Raw genomic sequence first — 23,615 nt, 5'->3', positions numbered from 1 at the left:
CTGACTGTAGAGACCTCCTCCCTGTATCCCCGATGTAATGCTTCCCCCATTACACCACTCTGACAGTAGAGACCTCCTCCCTGTATCCCCGATGTAATGCCTCCTCCGTATCCTGCTCTGACAGTAGAGACCTCCTCCCTGAGTTTCCCTGATGTAATGCTTCCCCCATTACACCGCTCTAACAGTAGAGACCTCCTCCCTGTAATGCTTCCCCCATTACACCGCTCTGACAGTAGAGACCTCCTCCCTGAGTATCCCCCGGTCACTGATCACTGGGGATAGAGATGACAGGCAGTGATTGGAGGAGGTGACGTCACAGGACCGCCATGACTGACCCAGGTGGGGGAGGGATGATGATGACATCCTCCTCACACATGACGTCACACGATCACTATGACAGACACGCCGGAGTCTCTTCCTACGACCACGCCCCAGAGATGGAGTCGCCGCATCTGATTGGAGGTGAGGGAGGAGTAGCAGGACCAATCCCGCCCCGCCCATACAGATCCCCGCGATACGTAATGGACCCGCCTCTTTCCATTACGGAACAGCCCTTCCGCTTCCGGTTGGGTGGAGGAAGATGTTGGAGGGTGTACCTTTTGCTACACGTGTCACTTCCCGGTCAGAGCAGCCAATCAGAGAGCCGTACCGGTATGTGGAGCCCCCAGAGCCACTTCACCTGGGGGGGGGAGGGATATCGGGTGTATATATGGGAGGGGAAAGGATCCGGGGGTGGGGTATATACATACTGGGGGGAAAGGATGGGGGTGTATATATGAGGGTGTGTATATAGACTGGGGGAATATGGGGGTGTATATATGTACTGGGGGAATATGGGGGTGTATATATGTACTGGGGGAATATGGGGGTGTGTATATATATATATACTGGGGGAATATGGGGGTGTATATATATATATATACTGGGGGAATATGGGGGTGTATATATGTACTGGGGGAATATGGGGGTGTATATATATATATACTGGGGGAATATGGGGGTGTATATATGTACTGGGGGAATATGGGGGTGTATATATATACTGGGGGAATATGGGGGTGTATATATGGGGGTGTATATATGTACTGGGGGAATATGGGGGTGTATATATGTACTGGGGGAATATGGGGGTGTTTATATATACTGGGGGAATATGGGGGTGTATATATATACTGGGGGAATATGGGGGTGTATATATGTACTGGGGGTGTATATATATACTGGGGGAATATGGGGGTGTATATATATACTGGGGGAATATGGGGGTGTATATATGTACTGGGGGAATATGGGGGTGTATATATATACTGGGGGAATATGGGGGTGTATATATGTACTGGGGGTGTATATATATACTGGGGGAATATGGGGGTGTATATATATACTGGGGGAATATGGGGGTGTATATATATACTGGGGGAATATGGGGGTGTATATATATACTGGGGGAATATGGGGGTGTATATATGTACTGGGGGAATATGGGGGTGTTTATATATACTGGGGGAATATGGGGGTGTATATATATACTGGGGGAATATGGGGGTGTATATATATACTGGGGGAATATGGGGGTGTATATATGTACTGGGGGAATATGGGGGTGTTTATATATACTGGGGGAATATGGGGGTGTATATATATATATATATATATATATATATATATATATATATATACTGGGGGAATATGGGGGTGTATATATATATATATATATATACTGGGGGAATATGGGGGTGTATATATATATATATACTGGGGGAATATGGGGGTGTATATATATATATATATATACTGGGGGAATATGGGGGTGTATATATATATATACTGGGGGAATATGGGGGTGTATATATATATATACTGGGGGAATATGGGGGTGTATATATATATATATATATATATACTGGGGGAATATGGGGGTGTATATATATATATATATATATATATATATATATACTGGGGGAATATGGGGGTGTATATATATATATATATATATATATATACTGGGGGAATATGGGGGTGTATATATATACTGGGGGAATATGGGGGTGTATATATATACTGGGGGGATATGGGGGTGTATATATATACTGGGGGAATATGGGGGTGTATATATATACTGGGGGGATATGGGATGTGTATATATATATATATATACTGGGGGAATATGGGGGGGTATATATATATATACTGGGGGAATATGGGGGTGTATATATATATATATACTGGGGGAATATGGGGGTGTATATATATATATATACTGGGGGAATATGGGGGTGTATATATAATATATATATATACTGGGGGAATATGGGGGTGTATATATATACTGGGGGAATATGGGGGTGTATATATATACTGGGGGGATATGGGGGTGTGTGTATATATATATACTGGGGAATATGGGGGTGTGTGTATATATATATACTGGGGGAATATGGGGGTGTATATATATATACTGGGGGGATATGGGGGTGTATATATATACTGGGGGAATATGGGGGTGTATATATATACTGGGGGGATATGGGGGTGTGTGTATATATATATACTGGGGGAATATGGGGGTGTATATATATACTGGGGGAATATGGGGGTGTGTGTATATATATACTGGGGGAATATGGGGTGTGTGTATATATATATACTGGGGGAATATGGGGGTGTGTATATATATATATAATTATGAAAGAATAGTGCAGCGCTCAAAAAATGATACAAATGACAAAAAAAACATTCAACAGTGATAAATATTAGTGCCAACCCTTAATCAAAAACAGGAAATTAAGTGGCAAACCATGATCATAAACATAATGTGCATACATTGATAAATATTGTTTCAAAAAATGTCCAATAAGGAAAAAACTATAATGGTGCTCACACAGTGCCACACAAATAAAACCACATAAGTGTTTAAATTAAGAACAATGTCCTTTCAGTGAAAAAATATATATTCATGCGGTGTGCAGCTGTGATGATGAATAAAGCCGTGACTGTGTCAAAACTCCTTCCATAAATGGCTAAATTGCCCCCTCACCTCCTCCCTACTGACCCCGAAGGGCCAACAGGCTTGCAGGATCACCTGGATCCTTATATTTGTAGTGGCCAGCAGCTTCCTTCCTTCCCTGGATCTCCTCAGTAGAATTCCAAAGAGCCCCTAGTCAGTCAGGGCAGTCCTGGGGAGTAGTAGCTCACCAAACTTTTAGGTGATCTCTGAAAACCTATCTCTTCAGGGAAGCCTATCCTGTCCTCAGCTAATAATGGAATCTTCTACTCTTCCTACCACTTTGGAGCAGCATTCCACTGCTCCAGGAGGAACCCAGGACCCACTGCTCCAGGAGGAACCCAGGACCCACTGCTCCAGGAGGAACCCAGGACCCACTGCTCCAGGAGGAACCCAGGACCCACTGCTCCAGGAGGAACCCAGGACCCACTGCTCCAGGAGAACCCAGGACCCACTGCTCCAGGAGGAACCCAGGACCCACTGCTCCAGGAGGAACCCAGGACCCACTGCACCAGGAGGAACCCAGGACCCACTGCACCAGGAGGAACCCAGGACCCACTGCACCAGGAGGAACCCAGGACCCACTGCACCAGGAGGAACCCAGGACCCACTGCACCAGGATGGACCCAGGACCCACTACGCCAGGAGGAACCCAGGACCCACTGCACCAGGAGGAACCCAGGACCCACTGCACCAGGATGGACCCAGGACCCACTGCACCAGGATGGACCCAGGACCCACTGCGCCAGGAGGAACCCAGGACCCACTGCAGCAGGAGGAACCCAGGACCCACTGCACCAGGATGGACCCAGGACCCACTGCACCAGGATGGACCCAGACCCACTGCACCAGGATGGACCCAGGGACCCACCGCGCCAGGAGGAACCCAGGACCCACCGCGCCAGGAGGAACCCAGGACCCACCGCGCCAGGAGGAACCCAGGACCCACTGCACCAGGAGGAACCCACCGCATCGGGAGGAGCCCAGGACCCACTGCACCAGGAGGAACCCAGGACCCACTGCACCAGGAGGAATCCAGGACCCACTGCACCGGGAGGAACCCAGGACCCCCTGCACCAGTGTAGGGTCTGACAATGGGTCCAAGAATTTCATCCCCATACCTAATGGCAGTCAGGGTGTCATTGTCTATCCTGTAGAGGTCTGTGTGTCCCTCCATGGAGATGCCTCCCCAGACCATCACTGACCCACCACCACAACGGTCATACTGAACCATGTTACAGGCAGCAGAACGTTCTCCACGGCTTTTCCAGACCCTTTCATGTGTCACATGTGCTCAGGGGGAACCTGCTCTCATCTGTGAAAAGCACAGGGTGCCAGTGGTGGACCTGCCAATTCTGGGGTTCAATGGCAAAATGCCAATCCAGCTCTATGGTGCCGGGCAGTGAGCACAGGGCCCACAAGAGGACGTCGGGCCCTCAGGCCACCCTCATGAAGTCTGTTTCTGATTGTTTGGTCAGAGACATTCCCACCAGTGGCCTGCTGGAGGTCATTTTGTAGGGCTCTGGCAGGGCTCATCCTGTTCCTCCTCCACAAAGGAGCAGATCCCGGTCCTGCTGATGGGTTAAGGACCTTCTACGGCCCTGTCCAGCCCTCCTAGAGGAACTGCCTGTCTCCTGGAATCTCCTCCGTGTTCTCGTCTTCTGGAATCTCCTCCATGCTCTCGTCTTCTGGAATCTCCTCCATGCTCTCGTCTTCTGGAATCTCCTCCATGCTCTCGTCTCCTGGAATCTCCTCCATTGCTCTCGTCTCCTGGAATCTCCTCCATGCTCTTGAGACTGTGCTGGAGACACAGCAAACCTTCTGGCAATGACACGTACTGATGGGCCATCCTGGAGGAGTTGGACTGCCTGTGTGACCTCTGTAGGGTCCAGGTATGGCCTCATGCTACCAGTAGTGACACTGACCCGAGCCAAATGCAAAAACGAGTGAAAAACAGTCAGAAAAGATGAGGAGGGAAAAAATGTCAGAGGCCTCCACCTGTAAAACCATTCCTGTTTTGGGGGTCGTCTCATTGTTGCCCATCTAGTGCTCCTGTTGTTAATGTCATGAACACCAAAGCAGCTGAAACTGATTACCGCCCCCCTCTGCGACTTACCTGACCAGATCCATATCCCAGGAGTTTCAGGGACTTCATGCGACTCGGATTACAAAGTCTTCCTTTCATTTTTGAGCCGAATATATACTGGGGGGTGGTAATGATAAAATAGTGTATGTATATTGGGGGGGGGGGACCCCCATGAACTCTGATCACCAATAACCGTCCTTCTCCTCCCAGGCTGTAGGATGACACGAGAGCGGAGACGTCACGGCGGCTCTGAGCCCCGCCCTCCTCCACCTTCCAGGAAAGCTCCGCCCCCAGAGAGTGGGAGGAGCCGTGTGGTGCTGATCGCCATCCTGTCCTTCCTCATCGGGTTCGGGGCCTTCGCCTACAGCGGGTACAGGAAGTGGAGTCAGGCGGTGAAGGTGGTCACCCTGCACCCCTCCCCCCCCATCCTTCCACCCAACAGCAGCTTCCCTGACTCCTCCCCTGACTTGTTCTGGGGCTCCTATAGGCCGCAGGTTTACTTCGGTATGAAGACACGCAGTCCACGCTCTGTAGTGACAGGTAGGTGGGCGGAGCCTGCAGTGTGAAGAATGGGTGTTACCAGAACTGCACCTCCCCCGCTGTACTACCCTTCCATATAACTCCACCCCCACACTACTAACAAACCCCCTCCCCCGCTGTACTACCCTTCCATATAACTCCACCCCCACACTACTACCGAACCCCCTCCCCCGCTGTACTACCCTTCCATATAACTCCACCCCCACACTACTACCGAACCCCCTCCCCCGCTGTACTACCCTTCCATATAACTCCACCCCCACACTACTAACACCCCCTCCCCCGCTGTACTACCCTTCCATATAGCTCCACCCCCACACTACTACCGAACCCCCTCCCCTGCTGTACTGCTCTTCCCAATGTCTTATACCCCCTCCCCCCCCGTCCACCTCTCCCCATCCTTACACTCCCTACACTCCCCTCGCCCACATCTCCCCATCCCTACACTCCATCCCACCTACGTCACTCCACCCCTCCCCCATCTACCTCTCCCCTTCCCTACACTCCCCCCGCACCACGTCTCCCCATCCTTACACTTCCTCCGCACCACCTCTCCCCATCCCTACACTAAACCTCACCCCCCCCCCCCCCCCCCCATCTACCTCTCCCCATCCCTACACTCCCCCCGCACCACGTCTCCCCATCCCTGCACTCCACCTCTCCCCCCATCTACCTCTCCCCATCCCTACACTCCTCTCTCCTGCTCGCGCTCCGTGCTCCCCTCTCTCTCCTGCTCGCGCTCCGTGCTCCCCTCTCTCTCCTGCTCGCGCTCCGCGCTCCCCTCTCTCTCTCTCTCTCTCCTGCTCGCGCTCCGTGCTCCCCTCTCTCTCTCTCTCTCCTTCTCGTACTCCCCTCTCTCCTTCTTGTGCTCCGTACTCCCCTCTCTCTCTCCTTCTCGTGCTCCCCTCTCTCTCTCCTGCTCGCGCTCCGTGCTCCCCTCTCTCTCTCTCTCTCTCCTTCTCGCATTCCTCTCTCTCTCTCTCTCTCTCTGCTCGTGCTCCCCTCTCTCTCTCCTGCTCGTGCTCCGTGCTCCCCTCTCTCTCCTCGTGCTCCCCCCTCTCTCTCTCCTTCTCGCGCTCCGTGCTCCCCTCTCTCTCTCCTTCTTGTGCTCCGTGCTCCCCTCTCTCTCTCCTTCTTGCGCTCCGTACTCCCCTCTCTCTCTCCTTCTCGTACTCCCCTCTCTCTCTCCTTCTTGTGCTCCGTACTCCCCTCTCTCTCTCCTTCTCGTGCTCCCCTCTCTCTCTCCTTCTCGCGCTCCGTGCTCCCCTCTCTCTCTCCTTCTTGCGCTCCGTGCTCCCCTCTCTCTCTCCTTCTCGTGCTCCCCTCTCTCTCTCTTTCTCGCGCTCCATGCTCCCCTGTCTCTCTCCTTCTTGTGCTCCGTACTCCCCTCTCTCTCTCCTTCTTGTGCTCCGTGCTCCCCTCTCTCTCTCCTTCTTGTGCTCCGTGCTCCCCTCTCTCTCTCTCCTTCTTGTGCTCCGTGCTCCCCTCTCTCTCTCTCCTTCTTGTGCTCCGTGCTCCCCTCTCTCTCCTTCTTGTGCTCCGTGCTCCCCTCTCTCTCTCTCCTTCTTGTGCTCCGTGCTCCCCTCTCTCTCTCCTTCTCGCGCTCCGTGCTCCCCTCTCTCTCTCCTTCTTGTGCTCCGTGCTCCCCTCTCTCTCTCTCCTTCTTGTGCTCCGTGCTCCCCTCTCTCTCTCTCCTTCTTGTGCTCCGTGCTCCCCTCTCTCTCTCTCCTTCTTGTGCTCCGTGCTCCCCTCTCTCTCTCTCCTTCTCGCGCTCCGTGCTCCCCTCTCTCTCTCCTTCTCGCGCTCCGTGCTCCTCTCTCTCTCTCCTTCTCGTGCTCCGTGCTCCCCCCTCTCTCTCCTTCTTGTGCTCCGTGCTCCCCTCTCTCTCTCTCCTTCTTGTGCTCCGTGCTCCCCTCTCTCTCTCTCCTTCTTGTGCTCCGTGCTCCCCTCTCTCTCTCTCCTTCTTGTGCTCCGTGCTCCCCTCTCTCTCTCCTTCTCGCGCTCCGTGCTCCCCTCTCTCTCTCCTTCTCGTGCTCCGTGCTCCCCTCTCTCTCTCTCCTTCTCGTGCTCCGTGCTCCCCTCTCTCTCTCTCCTTCTTGTGCTCCGTGCTCCCCTCTCTCTCTCTCCTTCTTGTGCTCCGTGCTCCCCTCTCTCTCTCTCCTTCTTGTGCTCCGTGCTCCCCTCTCTCTCTCTCCTTCTTGTGCTCCGTGCTCCCCTCTCTCTCTCTCCTTCTTGTGCTCCGTGCTCCCCTCTCTCTCTCCTTCTCGCGCTCCGTGCTCCCCTCTCTCTCCTCCTCGCGCTCCGTGCTCCCCTCTCTCTCCTTCTCGCGCTCCGTGCTCCTCTCTCCTCACGCTCCGTGCTCCTCTCTCCTGATCATGCTCCTCTCTTGTCCCGGCAGGCTTGATGTGGCTCTCTCAGTCCGGATTGTCCTCCCTCCGCCACACATGTGAACAGGGCGATGGTCTTGCGCGGTACGGTTGGCTGATGCACGACGGAGTGAATTTTGGGGTCCAGGAGATAAAGGATAAGGGGTTCAGTCTGCGCACGGAGTTTGTGAAGAGTCCAGGAGGAAATCATGGTGGAGACTGGAGTTGGAGGATCACCGGCACTCCTGAGGTGAGTGGAGGAGCGTGGACTCGGGATCAGGGAAAGGCAGACGGGTGTAGGTATGGGGGAGCATTGACTCATGCTTGGGGGAGTGTAGGCTCAGGGAGAGGTGAATGGACGGGGGGGGGGGGTATAGACCTGGGAGGAGAGTAGCCTCGGGGAGAGATGAATGGATGGGGGAAGGGGGGTGTAGACCTGGGAGGAGAGTCGGCTCGGGCGAGGCGAATGGACAGGGGCTTGTAGAGCAGGGAGGAGAGTTGGCTCGGGGAGAGGTGAATGGACGGGGGGGTGTAGATCTGGGAGGAGAATCTGCTCGAGAGGTGAATGGACTGGGGGGGGGGGGGGGGGTGTAGACCTGGGATTAGAGTCAGCTCGAGGAAAGGGGAATGGACGGGGGTGTAGACCTGGGAGGAGAGTCTGCTCAGGGAGAGATGAATGGACGGGGGGGGGGGTTGTAGACCTGGGATGAGAGTCAGCTCGAGGAGAGGTGAATGGACGGGGGGGGGGTGTAGACCTGGGAGGAGAGTTGGCTCGAGGAGAGGTGAATGGACGGGGGGGGGGGGTGTAGACATGGGAGGAGAGTCAGCTCGAGGAGAGGTGAATGGACGGGGGGGGGGTGTAGACCTGGGAGGAGAGTCTGCTCAGGGAGAGATGAATGGACGGGGGGGGTGTAGACCTGGGATGAGAGTCAGCTCGAGGAGAGATGAATGGACGGGGGGGGGGGGGGGTGTAGACCTGGGATGAGAGTCAGCTCGAGGAGAGGTGAATGGACGGGGGGGGGGGGGGGGGGGTGTAGACCTGGGAGGAGAGTCGGCTCGGGGAGAGGTGAATGGACGGGGGGGGGGGGGTGTAGACCTGGGAGGAGAGTCGGCTCGGGGAGAGGTGAATGGACGGGGGGGGTGTAGACCTGGGAGGAGAGTCGGCTCGGGGAGAGGTGAATGGACGGGGGGGGGGTGTAGACCTGGGAGGAGAGTCTGCTCGGGGAGAGATGAATGGACGGGGGGGGGGGGGGGGTGTAGACCTAGGATGAGAGTCAGCTCGAGGAGAGGTGAATGGACGGGGGGGGGTGTAGACCTGGGAGGAGAGTTGGCTCGAGGAGAGGTGAATGGACGGGGGGGGGGTGTAGACCTGGGAGGAGAGTCTGCTCAGGGAGAGATGAATGGACGGGGGGGGGGGGTGTAGACCTGGGATGAGAGTCAGCTCGAGGAGAGGTGAATGGACGGGGGGGGGGTGTAGACCTGGGAGGAGAGTTGGCTCGAGGAGAGGTGAATGGACGGGGGGGGGGGGTGTAGACATGGGAGGAGAGTCAGCTCGAGGAGAGGTGAATGGACGGGGGGGGGGGGTGTAGACCTGGGAGGAGAGTCTGCTCAGGGAGAGATGAATGGACGGGGGGGGTGTAGACCTGGGATGAGAGTCAGCTCGAGGAGAGATGAATGGACGGGGGGGGGGGGGGGGTGTAGACCTGGGATGAGAGTCAGCTCGAGGAGAGGTGAATGGACGGGGGGGGGGGGGGGGGTGTAGACCTGGGAGGAGAGTCGGCTCGGGGAGAGGTGAATGGACGGGGGGGGGGGGGTGTAGACCTGGGAGGAGAGTCGGCTCGGGGAGAGGTGAATGGACGGGGGGGGTGTAGACCTGGGAGGAGAGTCGGCTCGGGGAGAGGTGAATGGACGGGGGGGGGTGTAGACCTGGGAGGAGAGTCTGCTCGGGGAGAGATGAATGGACGGGGGGGGGGGGGGGGGTGTAGACCTAGGATGAGAGTCAGCTCGAGGAGAGGTGAATGGACGGGGGGGGGGTGTAGACCTGGGAGGAGAGTCAGCTCGAGGAGAGGTGAATGGACGGGGGGGGGGTGTAGACCTGGGAGGAGAGTTGGCTCGGGGAGAGGTGAATGGACGGGGGGGGTGTAGACCTGGGAGGAGAGTTGGCTCGGGGAGAGGTGAATGGACGGGGGGGGTGTAGACCTGGGAGGAGAGTCGGCTCGGGGAGAGGTGAATGGATGGGGGGGTGTAGACCTGGGAGGAGTCGGCTCGGGGAGAGGTGGGCTAGGGAAGTGTAATCGCCGGGAGATGATTGGAGAATAGGTTTGGGGAGAGGCGGGCCAGGGAGCAGAAGTCCAGAGGCCGTCCACACTGGCCCTTGCATTGTCCCCGCAGTGTATAATGCAGGAAAGGCCGGCTGACATGCTCATCCTCTGACTTCAACGCTGAGTCAGCCTGGCAGTGAGGTGACGTGGCCTCGTCTTTGTGGTGGCCTTGTTCGAACAGATGCAGCTTAATGCCATACATGACAATATCAGGGTGTGGGAGCGTTGGATGTGACACCCCCACCTCGGAGTCCCACCAGCATGTTCTCCTGACTCTGCTCCTGCACAATTAGGTTTGTATTTGGTGTCACACAAGATATAACTGGCCTCTCCTCTCCCCACAGAGCCCCCCAGGACAGCTTCTCTCCCTCTTCTTCTATGTGGCCACAGATGGACAGGGAACGCTGACCCCCCACATGGATGGACGACAACTGAGTCATGTGACCGGCTTGTCAGACGAGCTGGGTGGCTTCACTATCAGATTCCCCAGACCAGACGTAGGAGGCGGAGCCATCAGGTGGGTGAAGTAACTCTGTGGTTCAGTGGGGTCCATTTCATACCTGCATTGTGAGGAACAATTGAAAGGAGAGTCCAGAAAAAGTTCTGGAAATTCTGGAGACTCTGAAAATAGCCTATAGATTCTAGAGACCTCAGAAATGGTTCTAGAAGCCCATGAGACTGGAAATAGTTCTGAAGGCTATGGAGACTCTGAAAAAAGTTCCAGAAGCCCTGTAGGCTCTCGAAATAGTTGGGAAAGCTCTGGAGACTCCAGAAGTAGTCCTGTTTGGCTCTGGGAATAGTCCTGGAAGCCTAAAAACTCTGTACATAGTCCATATAGCTCCAGAGACTCCAGAAATAGTTCTTGAAGCTCTGGAGGCCAGTTAAATTGTTCCTATGAGCTCTGGAGACTCTGGACACAGTCCTGGAAGCTCTGGAGACTCTGGACACAGTCCTGGAAGCTCTGGAGACTCTGGACACAGTCCTGGAAGCTCTGGAGACTCTGGACACAGTCCTGGAAGCTCTGGAGACTCTGGACACTGTCCTGGAAGCTCTGGAGACCCTGGACACTGTCCTGGAAGCTCTGGAGACTCTGGACACAGTCCTGGAAGCTCTGGAGACTCGAGACAGTCCTGGAAGCTCTGGAGACTCGAGACAGTCCTGGAAGCTCTGGAGACTCTTGGAAACAGCCCAGGAAGATACTACATACCTCTGAAAGGAGGGGAATCAGTCTTCATTAGAAGCACCTTCAATCATAAAATAGAGGGAACCCACCCATTGCAGGTACAATATGGGAGGGGTTATAGCTCCTAGGGGGCTGGCCTTTGATATCCTATGTGCCATTTCATCCTGTAGGAGGCAGTATCATCCAGGTACTGCTCCAATGCTGGAAGGGGCCTCATCATCTGAATCTGGAGGGGTGTCCTGAGCCATGCTCTCCTCCTCATCGCCTGAATCTGGTGGGGTGTCCTGAGCCATGTTCTCCTCCTCATCGCCTGAATCTGGAGGGGTGTCCTGAGCCATGTTCTCCTCCTCATCGCCTGAATCTGGAGGGGTGTCCTGAGCCATGTTCTCCTCCTCATCGCCTGAATCTGGTGGGGTGTCCTGAGCCATGTTCTCCTCCTCATCGCCTGAATCTGGTGGGGTGCCCTGAGCCATGTTCTCCTCATCGCCTGAATCTGGTGGGGTGTCCTGAGCCATGGTCTCCTCCTCATCGCCTGAATCTGGTGGGGCGTCCTGAGCCATGTTCTCCTACTCATCGCCTGAATCTGGTGGGGCGCCCTGAGCCATGTTCTCCTCCTCATCGCCTGAATCTGGTGGGGTGCCCTGAGCCATGTTCTCCTCCTCATCGCCTGAATCTGGTGGGGCGCCCTGAGCCATGTTCTCCTCCTCATCGCCTGAATCTGGTGGGGCGCCCTGAGCCATGTTCTCCTCCTCATCGCCTGAATCTGGTGGGGTGTCCTGAGCCATGTTCTCCTCCTCATCGCCTGAATCTGGTGGGGTGCCCTGAGCCATGTTCTCCTCCTCATCGCCTGAATCTGGTGGGGTGTCCTGAGCCATGTTCTCCTCATCGCCTGAATCTGGTGGGGTGTCCTGAGCCATGTTCTCCTCCTCATCGCCTGAATCTGGTGGGGTGCCCTGAGCCATGCTCTCCTCCTCATCGCCTGAATCTGGTGGGGTGTCCTGAGCCATGTTCTCCTCATCGCCTGAATCTGGTGGGGTGTCCTGAGCCATGTTCTCCTCCTCATCGCCTGAATCTGGTGGGGTGTCCTGAGCCATGTTCTCCTCCTCATCGCCTGAATCTGGTGGGGTGCCCTGAGCCATGTTCTCCTCCTCATCGCCTGAATCTGGTGGGGTGTCCTGAGCCATGTTCTCCTCCTCATCGCCTGAATCTGGTGGGGTGCCCTGAGCCATGGTCTCCTCCTCATCGCCTGAATCTGGTGGGGTGCCCTGAGCCATGGTCTCCTCCTCATCGCCTGAATCTGGTGGGGTGCCCTGAGCCATGGTCTCCTCCTCATTGCCTGAATCTGGTGGGGTGCCCTGAGCCATGGTCTCCTCCTCATTGCCTGAATCTGGTGGGGTGTCCTGAGCCATGCTCTCCTCCTCATCGCCTGAATCTTGTGGGGTGCCCTGAGCCATGTTCTCCTCCTCATTGCCTGAATCTGGTGGGGTGCCCTCAGCCATGTTCTCCTCCTCATCGCCTGAATCTGGTGGGGTGTCCTGAGCCATGTTCTCCTCCTCATCGCCTGAATCTGGTGGGGTGTCCTGAGCCATGTTCTCCTCCTCATCGCCTGAATCTGGTGGGGTGTCCTGAGCCATGTTCTCCTCCTCATCGCCTGAATCTGGTGGGGTGCCCTGAGCCATGTTCTCCTCCTCATCGCCTGAATCTGGTGGGGTGCCCTGAGCCATGTTCTCCTCCTCATCGCCTGAATCTGGTGGGGTGCCCTGAGCCATGCTCTCCAACTCCTTGAGGTCTCATCACTTACAATGTTATTTCCCAGCATTCCTCACTCACTGCCACTAACACAGACCTTCCCTCTGATTGGGCAGATGTTAAATTGCGCCACGCCCACCTGAGAGCTGTAAATAGAGATCCACGCAGCTCTGCCTCTGGGTCATGTGACCTTTAGTGAACCATTAGCCTTTGTCCACCGATGTCCTCGGTTTCCATGCTCTCTGATGACCCTGCCGACCTCTAACCTCCAGATCATGTCATGTGACTAGAATTCAATGTAGGGACTCCAAGAGATGGGTCGTCCACTGCCAGGAAATGACTCCATGTGTGGGGATATCTGGCTGATCAGCCAGTTCAGTGTCATCACATGGCCATGTACTGCACTCGTGTCATCTCTGAGGGGAACAGAACACAAATTGCTGGAAGTAGTCCTGCCCCATACCATGTGATCCCATCCAGCCAACTGCGGGAAGCAGAAAGCTCATCTAGAGCAGTGGTCTCTAAACTGTGGCCCGGGGGCCGGATGCGGCCCTTTACTTGCTTTTATCTGGCCCTTGGGGCACTATTTCCTTCACCGACACCAATAATGGGGCACAGTTTCTCCCAATGACACCAATGATAGGCCATAGGTCCTCCCAAGGACGCCAATAATGGGGCACATTTCCTGTCAATGACACCAATAATGGGGTACAGTTCCTCCCAATGATGGGCCATAGGTCCTCCCAATGACACCAACAATAGGGTCCAATGAAACTAATGATGGGGCACAATTCCTCCCAATTACATCAACGATGGGGCTCAATGGAACTAATGATTGGGCACAATTCCTACCAGTGATGCCAATGACACCAGTGATGTGGCACAATTCCTCCCAATGATACCATTAAGGTACAGTTCCTCCTGATGACACCAACAGTGGGGCCCAATGATGGGGCACAATTCCTCCCAATGACACCAATGATGGAGCACAATTCCTCCCAATGACACCAATGATGGAGCACTATTCCTCCCAATGACACCAATGATGGAGACCAATTGCTCCCAATGACAGCAATGATGGGGCACAGTTCCTCCCAATGATACCAATAAGGCACAGTTCCTCTTAATATCACCAACAGTGGGGCTCAGTGACACCAATGATGGGGCACGATTCCTCCCAATGAAGCCAGTGATGGGGCACAGTTCCTCCCAATGACACCAATGATGGGACACTGTTCCTCCCAATGATGGGGCACTATTCCTACCAATGACACCAACAATGGGGCCCAATGACACCAATGATGGGGCAACATTCCTCCCAATGAAGCAAGCCAATGATGGGGCACCATTCCTCCCAATGAAGCCAGTGATGGGGCACAGTTTCTCCCAATGATGGGGCACTCTTCCTACCAATGACACCAACAATGGGGCCCAATGACACCAATGATGGGACACTATTCCTCCCACTGACACCAATGATGGGGCACAATTCCTCCCAATGACACCAAGGATGGGGCACTATTCCTCCCACTGACACCAATGATGAGACACTATTCCTCCCACTGATACCAATGATGGGGCACTATTCCTCCCACTGACACCAATGATGGGACACTATTCCTCCCACTGATACCAATGATGGGGCACTATTCCTCCCACTGACACCAATGATGGGGCACTATTCCCCCCACTGACACCAATGATGGGGCACTATTCCTCCCACTGACACCAATGATGGGGCACTATTCCTCCCACTGACACCAATGATGGGGCACTATTCCTCCCACTGACACCAATGATGGGACACTATTCCTCCCACTGACACCAATGATGGGGCACTATTCCTCCAACTGACACCAATGATGGGGTACAGTTCCTCCCAATGATGCCAATAAGGCACAGTTCCTCTTAATATCACCAACAGTGGGGCTCAGTGACACCAATGATGGGGCACTATTCCTCCCAATGAAGCCAGTGATGGGGCACTATTCCTCCCACTGACACCAATGATGGGACACTATTCCTCCCACTGACACCAATGATGGGGCACTATTCCTCCCACTGACACCAATGATGGGGCACTATTCCTCCCACTGACACCAATGATGGGGCACTATTCCTCCCACTGACACCAATGATGGGTCACTATTCCTCCCACTGATACCAATGATGGGGCACTATTCCTCCCACTGACACCAATGATGGGGCACTATTCCTCCCACTGACACCAATGATGGGGCACTATTCCTTCCACTGACACCAATGATGGGACACTATTCCTCCCACAGACACCAATGACAGGGCACTATTCATCCCACTGACACCAATGACAGGGCACTATTCATCCCACTGACACCAATGATGGGACACTATTCCTCCCACTGATACCAATGATGGGGCACTATTCCTCCCAATGAAGCCAGTGATGGGGCACTATTCCTCCCACTGACACCAATGATGGGACACTATTCCTCCCACTGACACCAATGATGGGGCACTATTCCTCCCACTGACACCAATGATGGGGCACTATTCCTCCCACTGACACCAATGATGGGGCACTATTCCTCCCACTGACACCAATGATGGGTCACTATTCCTCCCACTGATACCAATGATGGGGCACTATTCCTCCCACTGACACCAATGATGGGGCACTATTCCTCCCACTGACACCAATGATGGGGCACTATTCCTTCCACTGACACCAATGATGGGACACTATTCCTCCCACAGACACCAATGACAGGGCACTATTCATCCCACTGACACCAATGACAGGGCACTATTCATCCCACTGACACCAATGATGGGACACTATTCCTCCCACTGATACCAATGATGGGGCACTATTCCTCCCACTGACACCAATGAGGCACTGTTCCTCCCACTGACATCAACAATGGGGCACTATTCCTCCCAGTGATGGGGCACAGTTCCTCCCAATGACACCAAGGATGAGGCATTGTTTACTCCAGCTGATGCTGGGACATTTTCTACCCCCGATGGTCATCATTAAGGACAGTAAACTGGCCCTTTGGTTAGGACGTTTTGCGACCCCTGAGCTAGAGGAATGGCCGGTTCCCTCCATAGTATGGGGCTGTAGATCAGTGTGGACTGCCGACAGATGAATGTAAACGAAGAGGGGGGAGGGGAGGGTATAGCTGCACAATTTGAGGTTTTCTGGGCACTTACCTGCTTTTCCTCTCCACAGTTACAACCACTTGGTGACGTCATGCCCGGGACTCCACCACATCACGGACGTCGTACGGGACAGTCTGAGAGATCGCTTCAGTCACCCGTCTGGAGGTTCCGGGGGCAACAAGAGACGTTACTTCGGGGTTGACGTCTACAACCCTCCCCCCCAGCCGGGCTCTGACCACTCAAAGGTCATCGTCCACCAGATCACCATGCCCCTCCCCTTCCAAGCCGAGATCCTGTTGGAATCGGACAGTTTCCTGGAGCGCTCGGAGCACCTGTCCGGACAAACGCTGACCGCCGAGCTGGAGCGGCACAAGAAGGACATGGCTGAGCGGTTCCGGCAGACGTTCCGGCTGGAGGGGAAGGGCTTCATCCCGGAGCAGGTGGCGTTCGCTCAGGCTGCCCTTTCTAACATGGTGGGGGGGATGGGCTATTTCTACGGCAGCTCCTTGGTCCGGTCCCGGTACAATCCAGAACCTGTGGCTTATCCATTGGCTCCCCTGTTCACGGCCGTCCCGTCGCGCTCCTTCTTCCCTCGCGGCTTCCTGTGGGACGAGGGGTTCCACTTGCTGCTGATCGCCCGCTGGAACCCGTCTCTGGCCTGGCAGTCTCTGGGTCACTGGTTGGATCTAATGAATGCCGACGGTTGGATCCCGCGGGAGCAGATCCTTGGACCCGAGGCTCGCAGTAAAGTGCCAGCCGAATTCGTCGTTCAGTGGGATGAAAACGCCAACCCCCCCACCCTGTTCCTGGCGCTGCGTCAGCTGCTGACCGGCGGGAACGTTACCCCGGAAGGGCGGCAGATTCTTCATCGTGCGTTTCCTCGTCTCCAGACCTGGTATGACTGGTTCAACGAGACGCAGAGTGGGCCCCTTCCACACACCTACCGATGGCGCGGGCGGGACAGGGACACCCTGCAGTTCCTGAACCCAAAAACGCTGACGTCTGGCCTGGACGACTATCCGCGGGCCTCTCACCCCTCAGATGATGAGCGGCATGTGGACTTGAGGTGTTGGATGGCTTTGGCGTCGGAGGTGATGGCGGCCATCTCTGACCTACTGGGAGAAGATGGCGGCAGGTACAGGGAGTCGCATGCGGCGCTCTCTGACAATTCCCTCTTAGATCGGCTCCACTGGTTTGACCGGCTCGGGGCTTACGCCGATTATGGGAACCACACACAGAACACGGTGCTGGAGTGGGAGCAGCCTCGTCCTTTTCCTGGGCAGGACCCGCGTAGCGTCCCTCCTCCGAGACTGATCAGGGTGGTGAGGAAGGCCCCAAAGTTACAGTACGTTGGCGCTCTGGGCTACGTGTCCCTATTTCCGTTCCTCCTGCAGCTCCTGTCCCCTGACTCCCCCAAACTGGGCCGCGTCCTAGACCAGCTCCGGGATCCTGACAAACTCTGGACGCCATACGGCATCCGCTCCTTGTCCAAGAGCAGCCCCATGTACATGCAACGCAACACGGAACATGACCCGCCCTACTGGAGGGGCCCCATATGGATCAACATAAACTACCTGGCGGTGAAGGCCCTGCACCATTACAGCCAGCTGGAGGGCCCACACCGGGAGAAGGCGACCAGCGTGTACCGTGAGCTCCGCATCAACCTCCTCGCTAATCTGTACAGACAGTACAAGGATACGGGTTTTCTCTGGGAGCAGTACAACGACCAGACGGGCCGAGGACAAGGATGTCACCCGTTCACCGGATGGAGCTCCCTGATCGTCCTGATCATGGCTGAGGAATACTGAGGCTGAGTATGACGTGGGGGTCTCCGCAGAGGGTCTCCGTCCTTCTGTGATCTACAGGCTGAGGGGGAATGCCACTTGAGTCCATTTTATGGACGATGATTGGGCTGGCCGCACCGCGTGGTCTTCCTGTGGTCGTCCCGGATCCTGAACAGCTTTTCTAGGGCTTTGTGATGGCGTTTTGTACAATTCCCTGTTTAAAGGGAACCTGTCATTAGTACATACATTGCAGACTGACAAGAGAATGACCCCATGGAACCTCTACATGGTGGTGCCCCCTCTACCTGGCCCAGGAGCTCCAAACACGCCATGTGACCAGATATTGGCTCCAGGTCAGAGGTCAGGCTTGCCCTACCTTCCCATAATACTATGTGACCGTCTCTTGGTAGGGTTCATCACATTGCATTGTGGGTAGGAGGAGTCTCTTCAGTTTAGGACCACGCCAAACACTAGGCCGGAGGTCAGGCTTGCTCCCTTCCCATTCCAGATAATACTATGTGACCCTCCCCTGGTAGGTTTCATCTCATTGTAGGGAGGGGCGTGTCTTCAATCAAGTACAAAGAGACCAATAAAAAAAGCAAACTGGGCATGTGCAAAGATATTGGCTCCAGGTCAGGGGTCAGGCTTGTTTTCCCGTACTACTCTTCTGAACGAGAGGTCAGGCGCGCCATCCCCCCACCATCCCGTAAAGCTGTGAGATGATCTTCTCTTGGAAGGTGTCTTCTCTCCAATATGGAACAAAGCGACCTAAAACGTGGTTCCAGGTCAAAGGTCAGGCATGCCCCCCTTCTCATACTACTGTGCAACCATCTCTTGGTAGGTTTTATCATGTAGCATTGTGGGGGGGGGGGGGGGGGTTCATGTATTCAATTTGGAACAACATGACTAATAGACAAAGCAACCCCCGAACATGTCACATGCACAGATATTGGCTCCAGGTCAGAGTTCAAGGTTACACTCCCATCTTATAATACTATGTGACCATCTCTTGGTAGGTTTCATCTCTTGGAGGCGGGGGGGGGGGGGGTCTTCAATTTCCAACAAATTGACCGATCGACAAAGCAATCCCAAACACGGCATCAGTACAGATATTGGTTTTATGTCCGGATCACCCGCCTTCCTAGAACACTATGACCATCTCTAAGGTCTCATCACATTGCATTGTGGTGAAAGGGGGTGTGGCTTACCTCCATTTTGGGTCAGAGGGAGCCCCGAACATGAACAGATATCAGGTCAGAGGTCAAACTTGCCCTTTTCCCATAATACTATGTGACCATCTCTTGGTAGGTTCCATCACAGTACATTGTGGGGAGGGGGTTGTGTCTTTATTTAGGAACCAAAGATATTGGCTCCAGGTCAGAGGTCAGGCTTGTTCCCCATCCTATAATACTATGCCAGGTCAAGGGTTAGGCTTGCCCACCCCACCCCACTCCACACCCACAACCATCTTGTAATACTAAGAGATGACCATCTCTTGGTAGGTTCCATCACATTGCATTGTGGAGAGAGGGCGTGTCTCATTTCCCAATCTGGGACAAAGCGACCCCTAACATGGCACATGAACAAATTTTGGCTCCAGGTCAGAGGTCAGGCTTGTTCCCCATCCCATAATACTATGCCAGGTCAATGGTTAGGCTTGCCCACCCCACCCCACTCCACACCCACAACCATCTTGTAATACTAAGAGATGACCATCTCGTGGTAGGTTCCATCACATTGCATTGTGGAGAGAGGGCGTGTCTCATTTCCCAATCTGGGACAAAGCGACCCCAAACATGGCACATGAACAGATTTTGGCTCCAGGTCAGAGGTCAGGCTTGTTCCCCATCCTATAATACTATGCCAGGTCAATGGTTAGGCTTGCCCACCCCACCCCCTCTACAGCCACAACCATCTTGTAATACTAAGAGATGACCATCTCGTGGTAGGTTCCATCACATTGCATTGTGGAGAGAGGGCGTGTCTCATTTCCCAATTTGGGAAAAACAACCCCTAACATGGCACATGAACAGATTTTGGCTCCAGGTCAGAGGTCAGGCTTGTTCCCCATCCTATAATACTATGCCAGGTCAAGGGTTAGGCTTGCCCACCCCACCCCACTCCACACCCACAACCATCTTGTAATACTAAGAGATGACCATCTCGTGGTAGGTTCCATCACATTGCATTGTGGAGAGAGGGCGTGTCTCATTTCCCAATCTGGGACAAAGCGACCCCAAACATGGCACATGAACAGATTTTGGCTCCAGGTCAGGCTTGTTCCCCATCCCATAATACCATGGGACCATCCCTTGGTGGGTTTCGTCACATTTCATGGTGGGGAGATGGTGTGACCTTATTCAGGACCCTAAGATACTGGCTCCAGGTCAGAGGTCAGGCTTGTTCCCCATCCCATAATACTATGTCAGGTCAGGGGTTAGGCTCGCCCTCCCCCCACCATCTTGTAATACTATGAGATGATCATCTCTTGGTAGGTTCCATTACATTGCAATGTGATCACTTCGGGACGTCTGTGCAGGTTCAGGAGATTTCCCCACACATGTGCAAAGACCGCAAAGGTTCAGGATTTGCAGAAGAGATCGTCTTTGTGCACCGATGTTAAGGGAATCCAAAACCCTGAGTACATGCGGGGGGATGCAAGCTTCATTCTTGACTGGGTAAAAAATGGTGGATCTAGAGAGGGGATCATCTTATCTCCTGAACATGGCACATTCACAGATATTGGCTCCAGGTCAAAGGTCAGGTTTGTTCCCCATCCCATAATACCATCCCTTGGTAGGTTTCATAACAGTTCGTTTTTGGGAGATGTTTTTGTTGAGAGATGTTGTCTTCATTTAGGAACCAAAGATGGAGGTTCCAGGTCAGAGGTCAGACTTGCCCCCTCCCGATTTTATAATATGTGACCATCTCTTGTTACATTGCATTTTGGGGAGGGGGTGTGTCTTCATTTAGGAACCAAAGATGGTGGTTCCAGGTCAGAAGTCAGACTTGCCCCCCCCCCCCCCTCCCGATTTCATAATATGTGACCATCTCTTGTTACATTGCATTTTGGGGAGGGGATGTGTCTTCATTTAGGAACCAAAGATGGTGGTTCCAGGTCAGAAGTCAGACTTGGGCAGGGGGTGTGTCTTCATTTAGGAACCAACAATCGCTCCAGGTCAGAGGTCAGGCTTGTTCCCCAAGTCAGTGGTCAGGCTGGCACATCCCATAATCCTATGCTGGGTGAATGGTTAGGCTGGCCCTCCCGTATCCCAATAAGATGACCTTCTCTTGGCTGGTTCCATCACATTGCATTGTGGGAAGGGAGCGTGTTCTCTGTGGATTTGGGGGGGGTCTCGGAGGAGGACTTTCCATAAACTGGGGTTCTTCCTCCCTCCTGTGTACTCAGTTCTCAGTGTGTGTACTAATGGCCGGTTCTCTGCTCTCCAAGACTGATATTTCTGTTCTAGGTGGAGAACAGATGGTTGAGTCGCCCACTGGCTTCTGACACCCTTCCGGAACCTCCAGTTCCCGGCGCCCCTCCCCCCAGCTGTAGATTGTAAAGTGGGGGAGATCCTGTTGCCTGTGAACCAAAAGAAAGCCGGTGAGCGTTTCAGTCCTCCGGTGTCCACCCATTGCTGAAATGTCTGTTGTGGGTGGAGTTGGCCGTTTTTCATAATGTGTGCCCTGCTGGATCGGGAGCATGCCCCAACCTGTACATGTGACCAAAATAAAAGATTCCCCCCACCCTCCGGGAAGTGGTTTTTTTTTTCTGTGTGTGTGAAGTGGTAAAGATGGCAAATTGGGGGCTGGGAACTCCCCTGGCCTGTTCTGCACATTGTTGGCAGTCAGATAAGGAAGCCACACAGACAGTTCTTATTGCAGACACATCGCTCGGTGACTTTGCTTCCCCTGTTGTGCCGGGGGGGGGGGTGGAGGTCCAAAACCCTGAGCCCATGCAGGAGGGGATGCAAGCGGCATTGTTGATGGGGTCAAAACCAGTGGTTGAAGAGTCACCCAAATCCACAGATGGTGGACCTCCCCCCAGCAGGGTCCAGGCTGACATCCTATACATTATCAGACAGTCTCTAAGAATCGTGGGGAGAGCTGGCTCAGGGGACATTGCATATGGTCTGCCCCAGAGGGGATGGGGGCGGGGGAGTGGGTGGTCCTTGCATAAAATTAACCCCACCCCTGAGGAATGAAAATGAGCCGAGTGGAGGATTTCATTCATTCTACGGTCACACTGCAGACACCTTCGTCCACATTCAGGGCTGAGATCCCGTCTGCCGTCCTTTCGTTGACCGAGACACAAATCTGCCATGGCACAAGAAGAGAGCGGACATCAGATTGAAGCCTATGTTATGGGACGTGAGATCTGATTGAAGCCCCGTCTAGGGGACGTCAGATCTGATTGAAGCCCCGTCCAGGGGACGTGAGATCTGATTGAAGCCTCGTCTAGGGGACGTGAGATCTGATTGAAGCCTATCTTATGGGACGTGAGATCTGATTGAAGCCCCGTCTAGGGGACGTGAGATCTGATTGAAGCCCCGTCTAGGGGACGTCAGATCTGATTGAAGCCTCGTCTAGGGGACGTCAGATCTGATTGAAGCCCCGTCCAGGGGACGTGAGATCTGATTGAAGCCTCGTCTAGGGTACATCAGATCTGATTGAAGCCCCGTCCAGGGGACGTGAGATCTGATTGAAGCCCCGTCTAGGGGACGTGAGATCTGATTGAAACCTCGTCTAGGGGACGTGAGATCTGATTGAAGCCTCGTCTAGGGGACGTCAGATCTGATTGAAGCCTCGTCTAGGGGACGTCAGATCTGATTGAAGCCCCGTCCAGGGGACGTGAGATCTGATTGAAGCCCCGTCCAGGGGACGTGAGATCTGATTGAAGCCCCGTCCAGGGGACGTGAGATCTGATTGAAGCCCCGTCTAGGGGACGTGAGATCTGATTGAAACCTCGTCTAGGGGACGTGAGATCTGATTGAAGCCCCGTCTAGGGGACGTCAGATCTGATTGAAGCCCCGTCTAGGGGACGTCAGATCTGATTGAAGCCTCGTCTAGGGGACGTGAGATCTGATTGAAGCCCCGTCCAGGGGACGTGAGATCTGATTGAAACCTCGTCTAGGGGACGTGAGATCTGATTGAAACCTCGTCTAGGGGACGTGAGATCTGATTGAAGCCTCGTCTAGGGGACGTGAGATCTGATTGAAGCCTCGTCTAGGGGACGTCAGATCTGATTGAAGCCCCGTCTAGGGGACGTGAGATCTGATTGAAACCTCGTCTAGGGGACGTGAGATCTGATTGAAGCCCCGTCCAGGGGACGTGAGATCTGATTGAAGCCCCGTCTAGGGGACGTCAGATCTGATTGAAGCCTCGTCTAGGGGACGTGAGATCTGATTGAAGCCTCGTCTAGGGGACGTGAGATCTGA

At 54.2% G+C, this 23,615-nt stretch overlaps 1 protein-coding gene across 2 annotated transcripts; it reads left to right on the top strand.

Annotated features, from left to right (window-relative positions):
- The first annotated feature begins 526 nt into the window (after positions 1-526).
- Positions 527-21,929, top strand: MOGS (mannosyl-oligosaccharide glucosidase). Of its 2 annotated transcripts, XR_016310677.1 has the most exons (6): positions 527-651; positions 5,301-5,630; positions 8,029-8,246; positions 10,662-10,834; positions 16,464-20,447; positions 20,564-21,929. XR_016310677.1 is itself a non-coding variant. In XM_089666979.1 (5 exons), exons 2-5 carry the CDS (start codon positions 5,309-5,311, stop codon positions 18,199-18,201), a joined length of 2,451 nt encoding a protein of 816 aa, XP_089523105.1. In that variant the 5' UTR covers positions 527-651; positions 5,301-5,308; the 3' UTR covers positions 18,202-21,929. The 2 variants fall into 2 exon arrangements, 1 of the variants encoding a protein (XP_089523105.1); XM_089666979.1 differs by having other exon boundaries at positions 16,464-21,929.
- The last annotated feature ends 1,686 nt before the right edge of the window (positions 21,930-23,615 follow it).

This window comes from Staurois parvus, unplaced genomic scaffold (genome assembly GCF_062004578.1).
Source record: "Staurois parvus isolate SC_StPar_1 unplaced genomic scaffold, SC_StPar_1.0 ptg002948l, whole genome shotgun sequence".
NCBI classification, from domain to species: Eukaryota; Metazoa; Chordata; class Amphibia; order Anura; family Ranidae; genus Staurois; species Staurois parvus.
This window is presented reverse-complemented; position numbering and strand designations above follow the sequence as displayed.

Bases quoted from the DNA above. Each gene is read 5' to 3' on its own strand.
- MOGS (XM_089666979.1), top strand. From the start codon at position 5,309: ATGACACGAGAGCGGAGACGTCACGGCGGCTCTGAGCCCCGCCCTCCT. The intron at 5,631-8,028 runs GTAGGTGGGCGG...TTGTCCCGGCAG, and splicing joins TCCACGCTCTGTAGTGACAG to GCTTGATGTGGCTCTCTCAG. The intron at 8,247-10,661 runs GTGAGTGGAGGA...CTCTCCCCACAG, and splicing joins GGATCACCGGCACTCCTGAG to AGCCCCCCAGGACAGCTTCT.